Source organism: Dicentrarchus labrax, unplaced genomic scaffold, assembly GCF_905237075.1.
Source record: "Dicentrarchus labrax unplaced genomic scaffold, dlabrax2021, whole genome shotgun sequence".
Taxonomy (NCBI): Eukaryota; Metazoa; Chordata; class Actinopteri; family Moronidae; genus Dicentrarchus; species Dicentrarchus labrax.
In genome coordinates this window covers 9,257,570-9,277,569 of record NW_026136722.1, presented here as the reverse complement: position 1 = coordinate 9,277,569, position 20,000 = coordinate 9,257,570, and the positions used below count along the sequence as shown (strand labels likewise).

Below are 20,000 nucleotides of genomic sequence, written 5' to 3'. Positions count from 1 at the left end.
CTTATTGAACAGTCTGGCTTTGATGCTGATTGTTAAATGATTTTATTTATTTGTAGCTGCACTCTCTCTTACATCCCGGCGAGTGTGTTTGCACATGCTGATGTCCGAATGCTTGACCATGCTTACTTGTCTGTGTTGTAGAAACGCAATAAAAGCAATGAGAGCGATGGAACCTTCATCTATGAGCCTTCATTCATCTCTACCTGCCTGTCCCCGGGGCATGGTCTGGCTTCAAATGAAATGGCCACCTGCCTACCACATAGCTGTTAGTTAAATGTCATGGCACCACTGCACCAGATGGTGATGAGAGAAACTGTCAGTAAATAATGCAGTGATATGAATTTAAATACCATTCATTTATAATCAGTGGAGACTCTGGCATTTTAAAAGTTCGTTTCAGGCAAGTGTTATATGAAGAAACACATCCAAGATTATTCTGCACCATCAGGTTTTATACAAGTTAGCCAGGGCATGACATGCAGAAATCCTCATTCATTACCTTGTCACTCACACATCATCTGTAATTTGGTCTCCTGCATGGAACATTATTAGTGTGTCAGCTCCATTGCTTTAGTAGATTATTGCCAGTCCTTGACTGGTAGTGTGATGCTAGTGGACCGTGGCGCTGCAGAGGCAAAGTGTTGGAAGGGAAAATGATCCACCAGTGTTCACCTGCTTTCTGTGGACATTTCCATTTACTTTGATGTCTGGCAGCAAAGTGCCAAAAGATGGGATGCTTATATGCAGACAAACACACACTCAATCATAGCCAGATGAATAAAGATGTCCTATAAGCTGCCCGTGTTTTTGTTGTTGTTGGAGCGTTTCAATTTCCCAGATGGAATAAAAATAACTGAAATGTCTTAGTGGACGGATTCATGTCAGAGGTGTTTCACTGCAGCTCCTCTTTCTTGTGGAGAGTTTGTAAAAACGATGGCCATCTCTTCATCATCTACCTGCTCTTTGTTACATAACACCTCTTTTTCCTCCTGCTCACCAGGAAAAGTGCCTTTTATGTTACTGAGTTTGTTGCAACTCTGCAGAAGGAAGCTCTTTACCTGTGAGGGGGTTGACAAAGGTCAAAGCCATTCAGACGCTCTCAGAGTGAAAATATGATTTGCAGATTCGCTCTTTTGTATCTCTTCTTACTGCATCAAAAAGCTCCATGAACTATTCTAAAAATCTAAAACAACTTTGTAATAAATTGAAGTGCTCATCCGTCCCTTGAACTTTTTTCACATGGAGGACAGGCATGTGTTAGTTTTAGTTAGCGCGCTGAACTGATGGCATTAGTGCTGAATGAGAAGGAGAAATATTCAAGGCTAGATCATTTGGAATCCATTTACGAGACCAGTTGGAAAAAAAATGTTTTGGGATAGCCTTGGGTATAGAGTTTTGGATTTATAGTCTATAAAAAGAGAAAGCTACATAAAAAAAACTGTTCAGAACTTAGCAAATAAACAAAAAGATATTTCCTGGAGGGTCTGTCTCACAACCAAGAAAACAGAAGAGTGAAGAGTCTCTTCTGCTTCAGGTAAAACATTTACAATCCTAACTGCAGGGTTAAACACAAGTTTTCTGAGAAGTTTCCCATAACCACAGGGATTTTTATTTTATGTCATTTTTATGTCGTCATTTGTCCTGAAGACAGTTTTAATACTACACAGATTTTTCAGATAATCTGGCAGCCTGGAGTCCCGCACTGTCTTGCACAAAATGAGTCATCCAATCATCGTCTACATTGTTTGTCTGTTTCTGTTTCATTTTTCCTTTTAGTCACAGCAACTATTGATTGAGAAAACATGTGATCCCTCTATAACCCAGTTCTGTAAACCTTCTGGTTTCCCTCTGTACCTCCAAGTTGAACTTGTGCATTGAGGTGTGTTTTTATTAAACAATTGGGCAAAGACAAATAGTGTTAACTAAAACACTTTTCAGCACAAAAACTCTGTTTCTCTGTCACTTTCTATATCTTTTGTCTTTTTGGAGTGTTTTATCTCTTACTGGCATGAACAAATGCAGAGGCGTCATTATTTTTGTTGTGGTTACTCTGGCTTTTTATCACAGTCCTACAATCGTTTTATCATCCGAACAGAAAGACCTTATAGCTTTTGTTTGAAAAGAGTGTGAAAATAGATTTCAATTATATGTACGAGCAGAATAGTAAGTGGCCTCTAAAAAGTGTAGGTGGCTTCATGACCACATGATGGAGTGAAATTTGAACATTAAAACTAATTATATTCCTTACTCTAATGACAAAAACAAATTGAATTTTAGTGATTAACCCAAAACTATTACCACAGCATGGCCTGTAGATGATCCAGACTAATTATGACATTGTTTGTGCAACAGCGTGTTGTGTTTTTTCAAATGTGATTCTTCAGTGTTTTAGCAACACAAAGGAAATAAATGTATTGGGATGGTGCAAAAGTCTCAGCAGCTGATATCACAAAATATCTACCCACTGAAGAAAACTGGGGAGAATGGGGGGTAATCTTACTGAATCCATTATGTTTCAGTAAACATCATTACAAATTAATTTACCGTTGCAATGAATATAGTCATGATAATGTCATCAGTGGTTATGTCAGCTTGGACTTTTTAACTAAAAGCTTGCCTTGCAAACAACAGAGATGAAGCTGTGGGCGTTGAACAGGCAGGGATCTAACACACGTTTCTATCAGGTTGGATTATGAGAAATGTAGGATCCATCACTTAAGACTAAAACATCTCAACAATTATCTGATAGATGGTCTGTCCACAAGACAAAAAGCAAACAAGTCTTAAAAAGATTGTTCTTTGACCGGAGTTCAGTTGATCTGGACTATGATACCTATGAAGCTGCAAACAAGTTGCAATGTGAGAATGTGAACGGGATGAACCTACACAGAATTATCACCTGAATCTGCAGCTCCCGTCAGCTTTATAGTGAGTCAGCTGATTGTTCAGCTGCCCATCTGACAAATGTACTGCTTTTAGTCCACTCTCACTGCTCTCATTGTTTTCATCCACAGCAGGCAGATGTTTTCAGTGAAAAAGCTCTAAAAACCCACTGTACACTCCCACAGACACAGTTAGTGACTAGCTGGTGAACAAGGTGGAGAGCATTTAGCAGCTAAATAGTCAAATATTTCCTTGAGGAGTTGGTGGAGAGCCAAAACTAGCGAAAAAAAAGTTTGACTTATTGGACTTATTGGAATATTGGACTTGCATTCCCCAGTTGGCCAGAAACATGACTCAAAACACATGCTTATGTTGCTTTATAACTACTGGATGTGTAAATAAGCAACTGTTTACTAACAAGTTTACCATGTCAACAGAATAGGTGACCCGCAAGTGGTCAAAAAAATCAGTTATTGCTGGTTTATGCACACAGTAAATTATTAGTTTGTTCACTGAACATGAATGGAAACAAAAATGTGTTTATTTGTCAAGTGGTGGATAAACTTTTGAATATGTATGGAAAAAGGAAAAGGGGCCATACTACTATACTATAGAAAACTTATTTATGTAACTAGCTTTATTAGAACTTCTCAAAACTGAGATAGAGATGATATGTCTCACTGACTGAACCTCATAAGCTTGCATACTGTTAATGGCCTGAGAATATGCTGTATATTGAAAAAATGGCTGGACAAGTTAGTAAGTACCTATTGAGGGTTTTCTTGTCATAGCCAGAACACATAGAGTGCTGTAAATGTTTGGTCTCTACTGCCTACAATATGTGTTTGTAGTTTATTGTACCAGAATCCATTGGCATCTGTTGTGTTAAATAAGCCTGCAGCATGTCAAGACATTAGCAGACTAAGGTCTAAGATGATGTTGGGTTTGTAACAGCAGAAGAAGAAACACTGGATCAAAGTAGAGATATCTCAGCAGAGGTCACCCTTCTCCCACACAGTGTCACTGTGTCAAATAAACTTTATATATGGCTTTAGGGCTTTTTGGAGCTTTTCCTCATTTGTTTTCATCTTCATTGTTTTATCATGGCCTATCAACTTAAATTTGAAATTTAAAATGTCTGTCTAGATTGTCTAGAGACAAAGAATGCACTTGATACGAACAGAGGGGAGAATTTGTTTTTCCAAGAATAGATAGATAGACCAAAAGAGCATATTTTAAAGAGAAGAATCGCGTTTACGAGGACTGACATGAGGACTGACAAGATATCAGTTTGATTGACAGGGTGGCACTGAGCCCCACAACCCCCTCATGTCTTTGGAAACAATTGGCACAGATGTCACAGAGGATGTCATGATAATGAGGACTGTGTATGTGCACAATGTCTCAAAACTGGCACACAACTAACGGGGGAACTTCTGCATCTACATTCCTGCCATGAGGTTAGATGGTGTGTGGATCAATTTATTATAATGGAAATGTAGCAAAGTGACACATTTACAGGTTAATGACTCCTGTTCTTTGTCTCTGCAGTTTTGAGACCTTTCAGCCTGCTCATGTTGAACCTCCATTTTGCTGGCACTTGACATTTTGCCCACTCCATTATTCGCCTCATAACATATTGAAAACCTTAAATTATTGATTCCCTCTTTTATATTCATAATTCTGAGAAATATAAATCATTTAAAAGTTAGATGTCCCTGCTTGCACTGGCAGGGTGTGTGAGCTGATTGCATTAACCTCTTGACCACTTGCCACTAATGAAACATGTAATTGGTCTTTCACCTCTGCTTTTTCTCACTGTCATACATCGTTTTGACACACTAGGTCTACAGATATGTTTAAATAGGCAAAGAGCTCAAACACCTCATACTAAATTTACATATTAAATCAAGTAAGTTCATTACAAAAAGATCATTTGTAATCTAATATTTCTTTCTAATATCCACCAAGAGAGCAGCTCAGTAGTAACTCAACGAAGCTATTCAGTGAAACAAATGAGTTTAATTTATGCATAAATGCAGCCACTAAAAGGAAAGACCAATTATTAAAAAGTACCAAGTATACTTAGTCAGTCTGCATCAGAATAAATGTATGTCTGTATCATCATGCTTATGTCAGTGTATTACCAAGAAATTGTATCTTAAAGAAATTGGTAACTGGAGAGAAAGAAAAAAAATACCATTACCATTATATTAATAAGGGATGGTTAAACTTTCCATGCATTTCAAGCCCATTATACATATAAATATACTCCTAACATTATTTACCCAGCAACAACTAAATCATTTGTGTGCCAAAATTACTATTATATAATTATTATATTAAATAATAATGGTATTCTCCACAAAGTGTATGCTTCTTGTGTTTCTTCTTCTTTCTTGTTACAATATAGTGTAGGATTTTGTGTACATGGAGGTAGCCTAAGCACTTTGTTAACTTGAAGACGAAGGGTCACATATGTTCATTAACTTGTTGTTTCAGAACAACTTGGAAACCCACAGATAGTTGCAATAAAACATTTTTGGTTTGTTTTTTCTCCAAAGAAAAGAGAAATGCTGTGAGTTGACCTTGTTTCATCCTCAGCTCATCAGTAATTTTCTTTCTTTGGCAACGTGTACTTGTGTTTCTTTGTCTTTGTGCTGTTTGCTCACAGGACCAAGCTGAATCACATCAATATCTGTAAATGAGGAGATTGAATAAAGGAAGAAAAACCTTCCTTCAAGAAAAGTCATCATTTCATTTATTTTCACTTGAAACCTCTTTTGTCAAAACATTCTTTTATAATATTAAATATTTTCCCTTTATAAGTCTTTTCTGCCACATGGTTGGTTTAATGTAAAGCGAAACTCTCACTCACACATGAATTACTTATGACAATAGACACTGCCACTTTCCCCATGTAAAGCCTTTTATCTGGTTTATTTAACACTAACTACTTTAAAACACTGAACGTATCACTGACTGAAAGAGCCACACAGCGCTTATTTTCAGCTTCTACAGCACAAAAACAAGTTGACGGAGAGCATCGAGAGAAGTGAGGATAGTTTCTATGTACACATCTCACTCTGCTGTCTCACACTCGGACTCACTCTATGACTGCAGCTTTTCAAAGCACATCAGTCATCCAGACATGTCTCACACCCATGTTTGCCGTTTGCAGCTGCTCTTTTATAAACATAAAAGCCTGTCTCTTCTCTGTCAGGCCACAGAAATCAGCTTACAAGGCTGTTGTTTTCAGTTTTTCTTTTTTTATGATTTAAAGTTTTCTAACACAGAAGGGACTTGATTACTGTGTCTTTTTATTAGAGATATTTTGAGTGTCTATAAAATCTGCAGAAGAAAATATTGCGTAGTTCAACAAAAAATGTTGACAAGCAGATTTTAATGCCAACATCATAAAACCCTGGTTTTGAGTAAATCCAATAGTTTATTGATTTGTTTCTGCACAAATGTGTGAATACACACAGCCCTTAGTGTGACAGGATTTTTCTGTGTGTCAGACAGTGACACAGTGTCACTCCGTTTAGCTCAGCTGCCTCGTGCAGCTTAAACCTCCTCTCAGGGGAGAAGCCCTACTTTCTCCCTGCGCTCTTCTGGGTTGGCTCAGTCTGAGTCTGAATATTGTTGGGAGCAGACTTCTCCACTCCGTCTGCTGGTGTAATTCTCTGATCAAAGCCTGGCAAGAATAGCATTGTCACCCATAGCAAATCTGCTGCTAGAGGGAAAGTTGGGTGACATGGAAAGACACTCTGAGGCCCCTTGAGGAATTTGTCCTGATCTGGGTATAAGGTATATAGGCATATAGGCCGGGTATAATATATATTTTTCTTTTTTCAAAGGTAGTACTGTCACGAAAACTTAAAGGACCCGTGTGTAGGAATGAGTGGCATCGGTGAAGTTGCAGATTGCAAATAAAACCACTCGCATCTGTATTTGAAGACCTGGAAACGAGAACGGGCTGTGTCCGTTCTCAGTTACTGTAGGAACATGGCCGTTTATTATGGCGGCGGCCATGGAAGGCGTCCCGCAGTGTCTGTAGAGAAAAACGTCTCATTAAAGGGAACAAAAACATAAGAATTCTTATTTTCAGGTGATTATACACTAATGAAAACATATCTGAATATCATATTCCATTTCTGCCAATAGATGTTACACATTGGACCTTTAAGCTTTGGTACTGATAACAAGAAGCTCTTATATGTTGAATGCATGCAACATTTGTATGTTAATCTGGAACTATCTAACTAAAGAGTAAAGAAGACTGCAGATGGCCAGACACGATGCTTGGTTTTGGTACTGCTTACCCCTGCCTGATACACAATTTATACTCATACACCGTCTTTAGAAAAAAAATCAAAACTATAGTCCCACACCATCAGCTGACCTGTCTAGCCTAGTTTCCTGGAGTAGGACACAGCCCTGGTTTTTTATCTCAGGGACAACAAAAGAAGAACAAATACAAGGCAGCATCAGAAGTACCCTCACATACCTCTGCCAGTGACAACTTGTCTTGCCAATGTCACAATGCAGCCACCAGCTGCTGTCTGCCTGGCTTTTATCTTTCTTCCTCTCTGATACGGATCCTTTGGTCTTTGCCTTGTCTTTCACTGTCACTGTCTGTCTCCTTGCTGCCTTTTGGCACTGTCTCTGTCTCCCTCTGCTCATCAGTCTCTCTGCCATTGTTAGCGTTTCTCACTTCTACAGTTGAGCAGGCAGTGAGTTTCAGCCATGAATTTGTTGTTATAGCTTTATCATATATAATATATTAGAGCACATAGCACCAAGTTAATGTTGATTTTGTTAATATTGATCAAGAGTTTTACTTGGAAATTTTGTACAAACTTTCAAACTGACATTTTAATTCATCAGAGCTCGAGACTACTGAGAATTGAAATGACAGGAATCGGGCACCTGAATTCAGCTGGGGTTTGTTAAAGGTTTTTCAGCTCTTACAAACAAAACAAACTTTCAGCTGCATTTGATTTGCCACACTTGCCACTGCCAGGGCAAGGAGCAGATAAATTTATTACCGACCCTGCCACTGTGCCACATTGTCATTGACATTTGGCTCCCTGAGCATTTGGCCAGAGATATTAGTCTTGAATAAAAGATGAACCCAGCCCAGTTCCTTCAGCCATGGTCAAAGACTTATTTGGAACCTGGTCTTGCTGCTTCAAGCACTATTGTTTTAGATATGGTGGATTTACTGGAAGCACTAGTATGCTATCATGTCCGCCTTAAAGATGGTATGAACATCTGGAGCAACTAGTCTCCACAGCAAAAAACTAATTTGACTATAAACAATTATACTGATTTAGCACTGTTTATTAGTTACAAATATAATCTAGTCTTTTTTACTGTGACCACTGGAGGGTAGTGAATACTCCTGATCCTATATACAGTCAGTTCCATAATGCAACACTTCTACAAAAAAAATGATTAATAATAAATAAATAAAACAATTAAAAGAAACAGTAGTGTTATTGTTATTCTGTCCACTGCCAAGTGGAGATCCAAAGTGCCAAATAGAGGTGGACAAATCATTCACAAAGGTAGTTGTTATTGCAGGGTTGTTTTTTCAAATGCAATGCTTTGCTGTAAAAGAAAGTGAAATTCTTCACAGCTTTGATGTGCACTGCCTATATGTAAGAGACACGTCCAGCTGTGGACTGCAGCAACTTCATGCAAGAGCACATAGAAATATATCAACATTTTAGGCTGGGTGTGTATTTCCACAGGAGGTGTTAAGCTTAGCTTAGCTCAAACTCTGGAGGTAGAGGGAAACTGCCAGCCTATATATATTTAAAAAACACATTATCCAACAGCTCCACAAGGGTGTTGTTTACATGTTGCATTTTGTTAGCAAGCAAATAGCAATAATATTCAAGAACCAGGTCAGATTAACTTATTTACATTAGACAACTATATGAGTCTTCCAAGTTTGTGTCTACCGCCTACAGATGCCATACAAACTTTAATCCACATTGCTATGCCACGTGAATCGAGTACAAGAGTAAATGTGAAGCTAGTGACTAACATGAAAGAAATAGAGGCAGGTTTAGATATTATAGGGTTTTTATTACAGTAAAATACAGCACTCCAGAGGCAGTTTGAAGCCTTGTTTGCAGTATACAGAGGGGATGTTGACAACAGGGAGTCACTGTTTGTTCAGTCTTTCACAGAGAAATAATGGCCCTCAATAGTGCAGCATGATATCTTTATTTATACGCCTGAGCCTGTTTACTCATCAATTATCACTTCCTCAAAACTGGAGTCTGATCTGTTTGTGATTTTACTCAGGAATATTATTTCCCTCCCAGTGTCTTTCCAAATCTTTTTGATAAACTGTGATGTTTCATTTAGTTTTTTTGTTTTTTAGTTGTATTCATTTTGTGGACAGGTGTGCTGGTGGCAACAAAGCCATTACAGATCCAGTATGGTTTATTATAATCCATAGTATTTTTCAGAGCTCAGTTATCACATGAATAAATAGTCAAAATCTTCCCTCTGGAAGCTTAAATGCACTCACTTGTTATCCTCTCTCCAATTTAAATGATAATGTCCGTAGACCACATGCACTGCATTGATCGATTTTTGCTTGTATGTCCTTATTCTCCTGCGATGAAAAGATAATAGGAGACTTGGGTAATAGGTGACAAGAGGCATCATCTGGAATCAATGATTGTATCTGTAAAATGACCCATGGGGGAGGTGCGCTATAAACAGCTGAATGATCTAATTACAAGCTATGGTTCATCAACAGTAATCGCAGCATATGGAGAGAATCACTCAGGAGCAAGCCATCAAATTTTACCCTGCTGAGGCGTGCTTAGACTTGTTGTGGGAGGATGAAGGATTGCCAAGTTGAACAATAACCTTCTATTACAAAGGCCAAACGTCTATGCCAATATGTAATTTGGCACAGACGATGGATTGTAATTTGAAGTCGCCTCACACAGACGCAAACTATTTTTCAAGGGTTCACAGAATTTAAAGATTTGAGCTGTTTTCAAAGACAAGCAATAATGACGAGCAGTGGACCTAGCTAAGCGAGATGTGAATGATGGGAAACCTTGAGAGTTGAATTATGCATGAAGCAGGTAATTATCCACATGCAAAATGTTCCCCAGTAACATTTTGCCCCTTCAGCACTATGTTGAAGAGCACCAGTGATGCAAATTCAACCAACCCAACCTTTTTCCATTAATCTCAAAATAGCAGAGGGCTCAGCCGGACCTTTCTCTAAACGTCTTTAAATGTTCCTTTAAATCTGTCCTCCACTCCCCAAAGGTGGAGCTCACTGCCTTATTAAAGAACCTCCGCGCCACCAAACCTCTCTGACCTCATTAAATCTGTAGCATATCAAACTGCAAATGGGATTCAGCATTTATTTCAAGGCAACACAATAAACTAGAGGACAAAAGACACACAAACTTCTCATTACTCCTGTCCACCTGCTCACACACAAAAACAATTAATGTTTAGCTAAATGCTGTACAAAATTATAAAAAAAAAAAAAAGAAATCTGATGCAAATGTAATCACAACAGTGTTGTATACTTCAAATTAAACCCTGTCTCAGTAAAAGGTTAAACAAAGTTCAGGTTATAACACCTAAAATAAAGTTCAGAATAAAGGAGCTTCAGACCAAAACTATCACGTCTTTATTTAAGTGTTTTCCTTCTTTTGTCTGTAGTTTTATTGTGCTTCTTTTTTCCTCTTAAACACTGTTCATATAAACTAACAACTGCATGAAGGGAACATGCATTTTTATGGAGAAAATTACATGATGAAATACATTTGACTTTTGATTCCTGAAAAATTAAATCCGAATAGAAAGCCATTTCCGAATAAAATGTAGTCTTGACCCTTTTAACACAGCCTTTTAACATTCTTTGTGAAAGTTAGTGACTGCATGGATTTGCAGTGTGATGGGGTGGTAGCTGAGCGAAATGCAGATCTTTTATTTATAAGCACCTGGGTGTTTGAACATGGTCATGCAATGCTAATCACATGGGCCTGTAGAGGGCCATGCATCATTCTTATGGATGTGGAGTTGACTGGGTGAAGGCTTGGAGTTCCAGAGTTTGGATGAGGTTTGACTATAGCTGAAGTCTAAGAAGGTAGAAGGTGGAGGACAATGGAAGTTATGGTTCTGGAAAAAAGTTATTTTCTTAAATTTTTTTATATGTTCTGATTCATAAAAAAATATCTTTAAAAATGAAATATATTTCTCATTATACAGGGCTGCAACTAATTATTATTTTCATTATTGAGGCTGATGATTGTTTTCTTAGGAATTATTTGGTCTATAAAAAGGCAAAGATGGCATACTGAAGCTTGTTTTGTCTGACGAACAATCCAACCATTAAATATTTGCATTTAAAGCAGCAAGAAGGAACTTTCATTTTGTGTTGATTCTGGCGCCCCCTGTGGACAAAAGCGGTAATGTTTCAACTGCCCTGTTTGTGTAGAAAAAACAAATCTTTTCACTGATGGTCTTGTGTGCTTATGTAGGCCCTACAGAGGCATCAGTATTAAACTAAACTGTTTCATAACCAGTTAAAAACTTCTTGTAGTAGGTTTAATAAGCTCAAATCTGTTGTCATTTTTCGAGAAAATACTATTATTGATTATCAATAGTTCCTGCTTAGTTTTTTGTTGATCAACTAAATGACTAATTGATTATTCAACTAATCATTTCAACTCTAAAATACATTTAAAGTCAGTTTGACTAAGACTAAGAGTCTACAGCCTTGCTATCAGCGCTGTGAGGCTGTGTTTTGGCACTTTGAGCTTAAGTACAGCTGAGGCTGATTACTGAGCAAATTAAAATTTTGACCTGATGATGGCCCTATAGAGGTAAAGATAAGGGATCAAAGTTATTCCAAGTTGTTGAGAAATTTCCTTTAAAACCACTAATGTGAACATCATGGTGGCACAAGAGGAAAAGGCAGGTATCACCCAAATCAGTAGAATTTATCTTCTGCAGACAATGAATGTCTGTGCAAAATTTCATGGAAGTCTTTCTGATAGCTGAGATATTTAAAAAGTTATCATCAAAGTTATCATACTAAGAAATGTTCATGTCAACACATACATTCTGTTTATAATAAAGATACAAATCGACACATGCAGCATACGCTCTGATATTTACAGGCAGAAGTGTCAACACATTGCCTATCTCATCTCCTGTTATTTAACATGACCTTTGGCTGGAGGTGAACCCGGTGAAATCCCTCTGCAAACACAGAGTCATCACCAGAATTAATTGCAGAGGAGCTGTCAGAGGGGGAACTGCTCTGGAGAAGGACTACCAAAATAAGGTGCATTGATCACCAGCCAGTCAGAAATCCAATGTGGAGTAATTCACTATGGGTACAATTAAGCTTTGTGCTGAGATGAGGGATATTATTTCAGCAGGAGGGGTTTGCAGGTGTCTGTTTGAGCTGATTAAATGCTCACTAACAGTGAATAGATGGCTCAGGTGCTGTCAGAGCTCATACAGTCAGAGGTGCTGTTTGTTCCCTCGTAAAGCTTTATCTTTCCCCTGAGTACATACTGTAGTTAAAGCAGGATGGAGCAGACCGTGTTGATTAAACTGATGATGATGAGTGTTTGTTACAGTAACTCTCTAAGTATTTCTCTTTCTCACATACTCTTTCTTGCTTTTATCCTCTTAATTTCTTTGACCTTGCCTCAGTTTTTTCTAATTTTTTTTCTCCTTTACCCATATTCATCTTCTAAATAAAGTAGTCGCTCTTACTTTCCTCCTTCTCTTTATTCATGATATTAGATTTAATGCTCAGGTTCGTCCTTGTCAAGTTTTTTTCCTGAAGCCCTTTTAATTTCTTCTACATATTTCTTCCTTTTTAAGTTTTCACACTCATAATGTCTTTCTGCTAGTCTAACAGCAAGTCTTCTCTCCCTCTTGTCTATTTATCCTGTATCGTTACTAGGCGTGGCTGACTGAGATCCATGAGTACGCCCAACAGGATGTGGTGCTCATGCTGCTTGGAAACAAGGCAAGGCATTATTATGTATTAACTAGATATTTGTGACTATTGGTAGATATCCAGTAGAAAAAAACGTCAATACTATACAATATTTTAGGTAAAATGTGTCTCTGGCGCAGATTATCGAACAATGTTGGCATTTTTTCTAACTCTTAGTTTAATTATTCTTTGATTAGAAAAAGTTAAACCGTGATGAAGTTATGGTATAAGTATAAGGTATAAGGCATATTTTATATCTTTTTGTTAACAAATCCCATGAAATAATCAAAACCAACAATGAATTGATCCTACTAACAGGTAGCCGCTGTGTATCTCATTGATATATTTTATTCCTCTGTGCACACAGAGCTCCATTGTTAAATTATTAAAAACACATAAATGACCCCACTGTTGCACTGGGTGACATGTTCCTTCATTACTATGTTTGAGCCAATGCCAGACACCATAAATACTGACTAGAGCGCAAAATTTATATGAATCCACGGCTAAAAGTAGGCCTTAAAAAATACACTATTGATTCTTATTTTAGTAATGTTAGCTAAAAACTACAGTGCCCAGCTGTCTCAAAGCAATTTCTTTATTTAAAGGCTTTTTTTTTAAGTTATTTTTTTGGCCTTTTTGTTGGCTTTATTTTTATAGAGAGACAGGAAGGGTGGGTGGAGAGAGAGGGGATGGCACACAGCAAGGGGCCGCAGGTCGGATTCAAACCCAGGCCGCTGCAGCAACTCCGTATATGGGTCGCCAGCTCTAACGACTGAGCTGACCAGGCGCCCTATTTAAAGGCTTTTTAACGATTTACATCCAATGGGCTAGGGCTAAGTAGTATTAAGAAAGCATTGAGAGATGCACTTGATGCTCTGTTGCTGTCTGTAGTTTCATGGGGTTTGTTGACAATTACAAAAGTATAGAATATCACCATCTTTTAAAGCTTCCTTTTATTCAGTAAAAATGTTTTCTGGCTCCCCAATGTGAAGTACGGAAACAAATGTTGGTCTTGTATCCGAATCAAACCTCATGTGTTTTATTGGCATCAGTAATGATAACAACTACATTTAAGTCATTGGTGACTATTTGTTTGATAGACAAAGTACAATTACTCTTGTCAATTTCAAGCACACACAAACATCTGACAAAATCTTAAGCTGCTAATTTGCAAATCAGTGTTGCACATTTTTTTCCTAAAACTGCCATTCACATCCCTCCCTCTGAACAGAGAACAGATGTCTCTGCCTTGGAGCTCTGTCTAGTCTCAGTCCCCCACGCTCCATATCAGTCCTTAATTAGCACCCTGAGAGCCAATCTTGACTCACTTGCTGCCATCAGACCTCAACACCAGGAAAGGCTTGTGTGTAAACTGTGGACAAATAGCAAGCAAATCTCCTCGGTGGGTGGGTGGTTGTTGTGGTTTTAGCACTGATGTTGGTGCATGATGCTCGTCTGTGTGACCTTGTTTGTTCCTGTCTCACCAGGCTGATGCCACACATGAGAGGGTGGTGAAGAGAGAAGACGGCGAAAGGCTCGCAAAGGTTAATTATCGAGACTTAATGAAAACATGTGCACAATTTTCTTTGTCCAGATGCCGCAGCTGTTACAATGAGAAGCTACACCCTGCATAATTTGAACGTTTTAAACACATCTTTTTTAATTCTTGTGAAATCAAGGTCTCGTATGTGACAAATGAAGGCAATGATTTCTCATTTCATGTAATATTGCAGAGGTATTTGTATGGCTGATTGAATTTCTATGGCAGATGAGAAGATTATGAATATTACAGAAAGGTGGGATTATCTAGGGATCATTTTCATTTTCACTCTTGCTCTTATCTCACAGAAACCCCTTCTACTCTGTGAGGAAAATGTACCACCTGCAAATTAAAAAAAAACAGATAAGACAAAGAAAACCAGACACTTCAGATGTATCACACTACTGTAGATAATTAACATTTGATAATGATTATTTATTGTATGGATTCCTGCCTTCTATGTCACCATCCATAAAAGTTTTATGCTCCTGTGATAGACATCAGTGCAGGCACAAATACAACCACTAACCACCGAAACAAGGAGCAAACATTTGTTTTTATCAATCTCCCTTACCGTTGCTTCACAGCATGACACACAAAAACTAATAGCAAACAGCCAGGCGATTCTCTCCAGAAGTGGGAGCAATAAAGTGCCACTAAGTAACTTAAGGTTCAGCCTGGGAGGGGAAAAAAGCATATCTGTTACCATCACTGTGGGCTGAGACAAATTCCCCTGCAGAGGAAAAGCTGGGAGACAAATTTATCACATCTGAGCTGGATGTATCCACAGTTCACTATTGTGCTGTGAAGTTCAATTATACTTTTTATTCAATAGCCTTGATTTTTATTTACTTTTTATTTTTTGTAGCACATCAGAGAAGCAGCTTTCTGCTGAAAAGTGTTAAATTATCATACATACTGTTAAGCATAAATCAACATTTCTAATAAATGTCATTGCTTTGACTCTGCAGGAGTTTGGAGTTCCCTTCATGGAGACCAGCGCCAGGTCAGGTCTCAATGTAGAGCTGGCTTTCACTGCTGTGGCTAAGTGAGTGTCATTCTTTCTGAAAGTGTTGTGGATTGGTTTAATCAAGAGAAATGTCATTTAAATATATTTCAATACTTACATACTAACTTATCGCATTAAAAATTCTTCTCCCTCATTGGAAAATCCAGAATTTTTAAATATGCAAATATTTTTCATCTACAGCGAAGTAGGAGACTAGTGCCCAGTAAAGTCCATTGTCAGTTTATGCATGTTTAACCACAAACTACATGTGAAAATCCTGCTCACATGTACACATCTTAAAGAAACCAGTGTGTAGGATTTAGTGCAGTACATGCAGATTGCAACTTTCAAGTGCAAAGCAGAAACTATGTTGGCTACTAAACATGCAAAACATGCATGTGGCCTTATCTAGAGCCAGTATTTGGTTCGTCCATTTCTGTCAATAGCTCTTTAATAGATATTCTTAAATGTTACACACAGGACCTTTAAACCTTTTTTAAATTTAAGATGAGCACAAACATTCCCCCCTTTAGCAGATGAATGTGAAAACAGCCTTACAGTGTCAAACTGCACATCATTTTGCAAAGTAAAGTAACAATAAGTTATTCATATATATATATCTGAAGATAATAACATGATATACGCTTTATGCTTAGGTTACCAAATTAGTTTTTGGAGTAACTTAAGCCATAAACTGATCATCTGTAGTGTTTATGGCGGGTGGGTCTGTTTTGGTTCAACCTCCCCTTATCCTCTTCTTTTGTCTCAGGGAGCTGAAGCACCGGTCTATGAAGGATCCCAGTGAGAAGTTTAAGCTCCAGGAGTACGTAAACAAGGAGATGAAGAGCACAGGCTGCTGCAGGTCTTAAAGCCTGCCTTAGTCATTCTCTGGATCTGTGTGTGTGTATATTTATGTGTGTGTGTGTGTGTGTGTGTGTGTGTGTGTGTGTGTGTGTGTGTGTGTGTGTGTGTGTGTGTGTGTGGCGCATTCATGTTCATACAGTAGGTGTTCATATCTAGCCTGATCAGAGGTGGAGTCAGCTCCAGCGAGGTATAAACCTTTTTGTCCTTGTTTTTCCGCTCTCAAACCTCCCCGTCTCCGTCCACACAACCGCCATCTGTCATCTTGCACTCCTTTCACTGCCCTACTCCATCTTGTGTGTCCTGCTTTTTCCTCACCCACCTCCTTCTGCAGCTGCGAATGTAGCCCCAGGTTATGGTTTGCAAAAGACAAAGCAATGCGCTGCTCACCTCAGTTATTAATCTATTAATGGACATTTTCTTCCATAACTGTAGCTGCATGATAATAATAATATCACCCCAGCATTGAATCGGACACCTTTGCATTACCTTATGTGGTTATTTTATTGTGACGGGACTTAATCACAACAGAAATTATGGTCTTTTGCAGACACAAGATACATTTATTTCTCACAGCCATTTAAAATGTTAATGACATTTGCCATTTTGTGATCAGCGCATGGATGAATGTTCATATAATAGATGTACAGTGATGTGTTGTCTGTACATGGTTCAGTGTTCATGTCAGTAATTCAACAGGCTCTTTGCAGCCAGTTTAGCTCACCAGCATAAACTCAATCTAAGCATTTCCATGATTCAGCTGTGGATATTTGGGAATATGTATTACTACTTTTACATAAAAGTTCATATATGTTGCTATTGTGTATACAAGAATATTAAGTACAGAATAGCATCATTAGCCACAATACATGATTCTTTTAGTAGATTTGAATTCATGCTATATGCAAAAAAATGAAGAATACAGCAGTTTAAATAAACATTAGAAACATGGCAGTGCATGGGTTTTTTTCAATATTATAGGGTCAATGTTAAGTCTTGGAGTGCTCTAATGCAACATCTCTTCTTGATAATATACATATACTTTTTTTTTAATTGTTATTTAAGCTTTATGTAATCTACACTGGGGTTTTGACAAACGTGATGTAAATACTTTTTTCTGCATGTAAAAAAGTTTTGATGGAGAATAGCACTTTAGATGGTAAATAAGAGCGTGCTAGGGAATAAAGACCTAGAGTATGTTGACAATGTTACCTAGAGTATTGTATATGACACACAGACATGTATATTTCTCTTTTTCCTTTGAATGTTATATTTGTAGTCGAATGTGCAAATATTTGTTGGCTGCTTTATTTCCTGCTTTTTTGTTTTGCTTTTATTTTCCATTCAGAAATACATAAATAGGGTATATAGTGCCATGTTTTCTTAAAAACATATTTCTTATAATCTGTTACCAGTATTTAACCTGTTCTTCGTAAAAGAAGCATAGGCCTCTTTTTATATGACTGTTGCTTTAGTAGTTTCATCTTAGTCATAGAAACCATAAAAACTGAATATCTCTGTACAGCATTTACTGTACATTTTTTCAATCTTGATGTTCAGAGTAATGTATTGATTTGTGGTTTGACTACTTTTCAATGTGCAACTTCTTTCTTGTAACTGAAAGTTAACTACAATAAAAACAGAAGGTAATGTGGCTTTTACCCTTTTAATAGTGACCATATTTCAGAGTCACTTGCACAAATTTCACTCCAACACGACTGTACAGTGAATTCAGAGCATGAGTTATAAAATAATGTGTGTGGCGGAGATTTGGGCAGATGCACGCTTACAGTGTTTGCTTGACCCCAGCTCTTCAAGTTTGAACAAAGGCACTGCTGCCTTTCTCTTCAGCACTTACACAAATAATTTAATGTGCACACCTGTCGTCACTGGTTTGATGAGGTTAATGAGCCCCTTAGTTTAGGGAGTTTAAAACCTTTCCTTTGTCTCCCTCTGCTGGATAAATAATTATAATACATTAAAAGATGTTTGAAATTTGGATAGTTTTGCAAAAACGAGAGGCAAAGGAATGCAAGCCAATTCTTAAATGTGATCATAAACGTCACACAAAGCAATTTACATTCAGTTGCTTGAATATGTACAAAAAAGCAAAAATAGCTTATTATACCTGCAGTGCTTAACATAAATTTACAAGCAGCATAAAGCGTGGTAGACAGTTAAAAAAATAAATACATTAAGAATTAAATACCATGGTACTCATATGTGGAAATAAATGTGAATATGTGTGTGAATATCTGTAGACCATGTATGTATTATTCCTTCTTACTAACATATTACACTGTGTGTCAGATAATGTTTGTCTTAGTCTGCAGATAACTAGCCAGAAGGGCACAATTTGTACACCTAGTTGAATTGCAAGGTTAATTCAGTTGTATTAACATCTGAGTAATTAAGTATGTACAATACTATTACTGAGATCAGAGAGAACCACATCTTTTGACATCCAAGCAGCAACGCTTCTGATTCCTACAAACAAGTAACTTCAGCACATTCAGGTCAAGATGACTGACTTCTTTCAAGTATGTAAGTCGCATAACAGATGAGTGAGTTAGGGTAACATTCATGAGCTTAGGAGTGATTCGGACTTTCTATCAAATGGGTCTGGCACATAACATAGGTGAGGTTGAGCAGGGTGGCAGGTAGAGTAAAGGAGTCACTGTGGGGACGAGAACTGTGGTCTCACCTTTTAGTCCTTTTTCTATCACCCTTAAGTTTTTTTAAAGGCTCCCATTATGAGATATCGAGTACATATCTGAGGTCCTCTTCCTCCTCCTCATTTTGCACCAACAGTTGACAAACACTAAGACAGTCATGGTTTGTGCTTGAAATAGGCCTCCACTGTGGAGAGAACAGAAAAAATATATATCCAACTGAAAAATTAAGGGGGAAAAAACTCAATAATGACTTTGCTGACTTGGGTGTTCAGTTTACCTGCATACTCCTGAGGCATCATTGGTCTGCTGATAACAGTCTGAAATGCAGCGATCCAGTCTTTCTGATCCTCTTCAGTTTCACATGCAAATAGAAACTTCCTGTCCGGGGTCACTATGGTAATTCCAAACAGCCAATGGTAGCCCTGAATGTTCGGGGGGAGGCCGGGAAGCACAGTGTAGCTGTTTTCCTTACTACCAATGAACACCTCGCCTCGTGCATAGGCATCCTGGAAGTGGAGGGGAAAACATTAATCATCTCCTTAATTAAGTTACTGTGAATAACCATGTCATATTTCAGAGGAAACTGCTTTTTTTGAGCACCACAAACCTAAAGGTCAGAATCTCCACTTTGCAACAAATTGCATGCAAACTATGTAGATGGATAGCCATCTGTCTAAAGGGAATGTTTTATACTGAGATTTTTAATGCACTGTCCTACAGAGAGACTGATGAACAGTAGCGAAAATGTCATAAAATGGCATAGCAACATCTGCAGGTCACAGTGTGTAACTACAGCAGTTTCCACACGACGTTCAGCATTAATACCAGTGGATCTTTAAAGTACATGAGCCTCCTGTCATCCATAGTGAACCATCTCTTCTTGAAGCCCTCTGTGTGCTGTGGGACAGAAAGAGGAGAGAGACATGTGGCAGCAGCTCAATTCATACATCTATAACTGTCAAATAAATATATAACAATGTTATAGGCGTTGCATGTTTACCTAACTTATAAATC

The 20,000-nt window shown here is 37.9% G+C and overlaps 2 protein-coding genes across 2 annotated transcripts in view; one reads left to right on the top strand and one right to left on the bottom strand.

The window, feature by feature from the left end:
• Window positions 1-17,981, top strand: part of LOC127356471 (ras-related protein Rab-26-like) — a 54,151-nt gene extending 36,170 nt beyond the window's left edge. The window contains exons 6-9 of the mRNA XM_051388246.1: window positions 12,863-12,928; window positions 14,389-14,445; window positions 15,413-15,489; window positions 16,220-17,981. Of these exons, the coding sequence (XP_051244206.1) occupies window positions 12,863-12,928; window positions 14,389-14,445; window positions 15,413-15,489; window positions 16,220-16,319 (300 nt within the window). The 3' untranslated portion in view covers window positions 16,320-17,981. The remainder of the gene's footprint in view (window positions 1-12,862; window positions 12,929-14,388; window positions 14,446-15,412; window positions 15,490-16,219) is intronic.
• Window positions 16,797-20,000, bottom strand: part of LOC127356470 (arf-GAP with dual PH domain-containing protein 1-like) — a 14,241-nt gene continuing 11,037 nt past the window's right edge. Inside the window, exons 9-11 of the mRNA XM_051388245.1 lie at window positions 19,812-19,883; window positions 19,264-19,492; window positions 16,797-19,170 (exon numbers count right to left, since the gene is read on the bottom strand). Coding sequence (XP_051244205.1) covers window positions 19,142-19,170; window positions 19,264-19,492; window positions 19,812-19,883 — 330 coding nt within the window. The 3' untranslated portion in view covers window positions 16,797-19,141. The remainder of the gene's footprint in view (window positions 19,171-19,263; window positions 19,493-19,811; window positions 19,884-20,000) is intronic.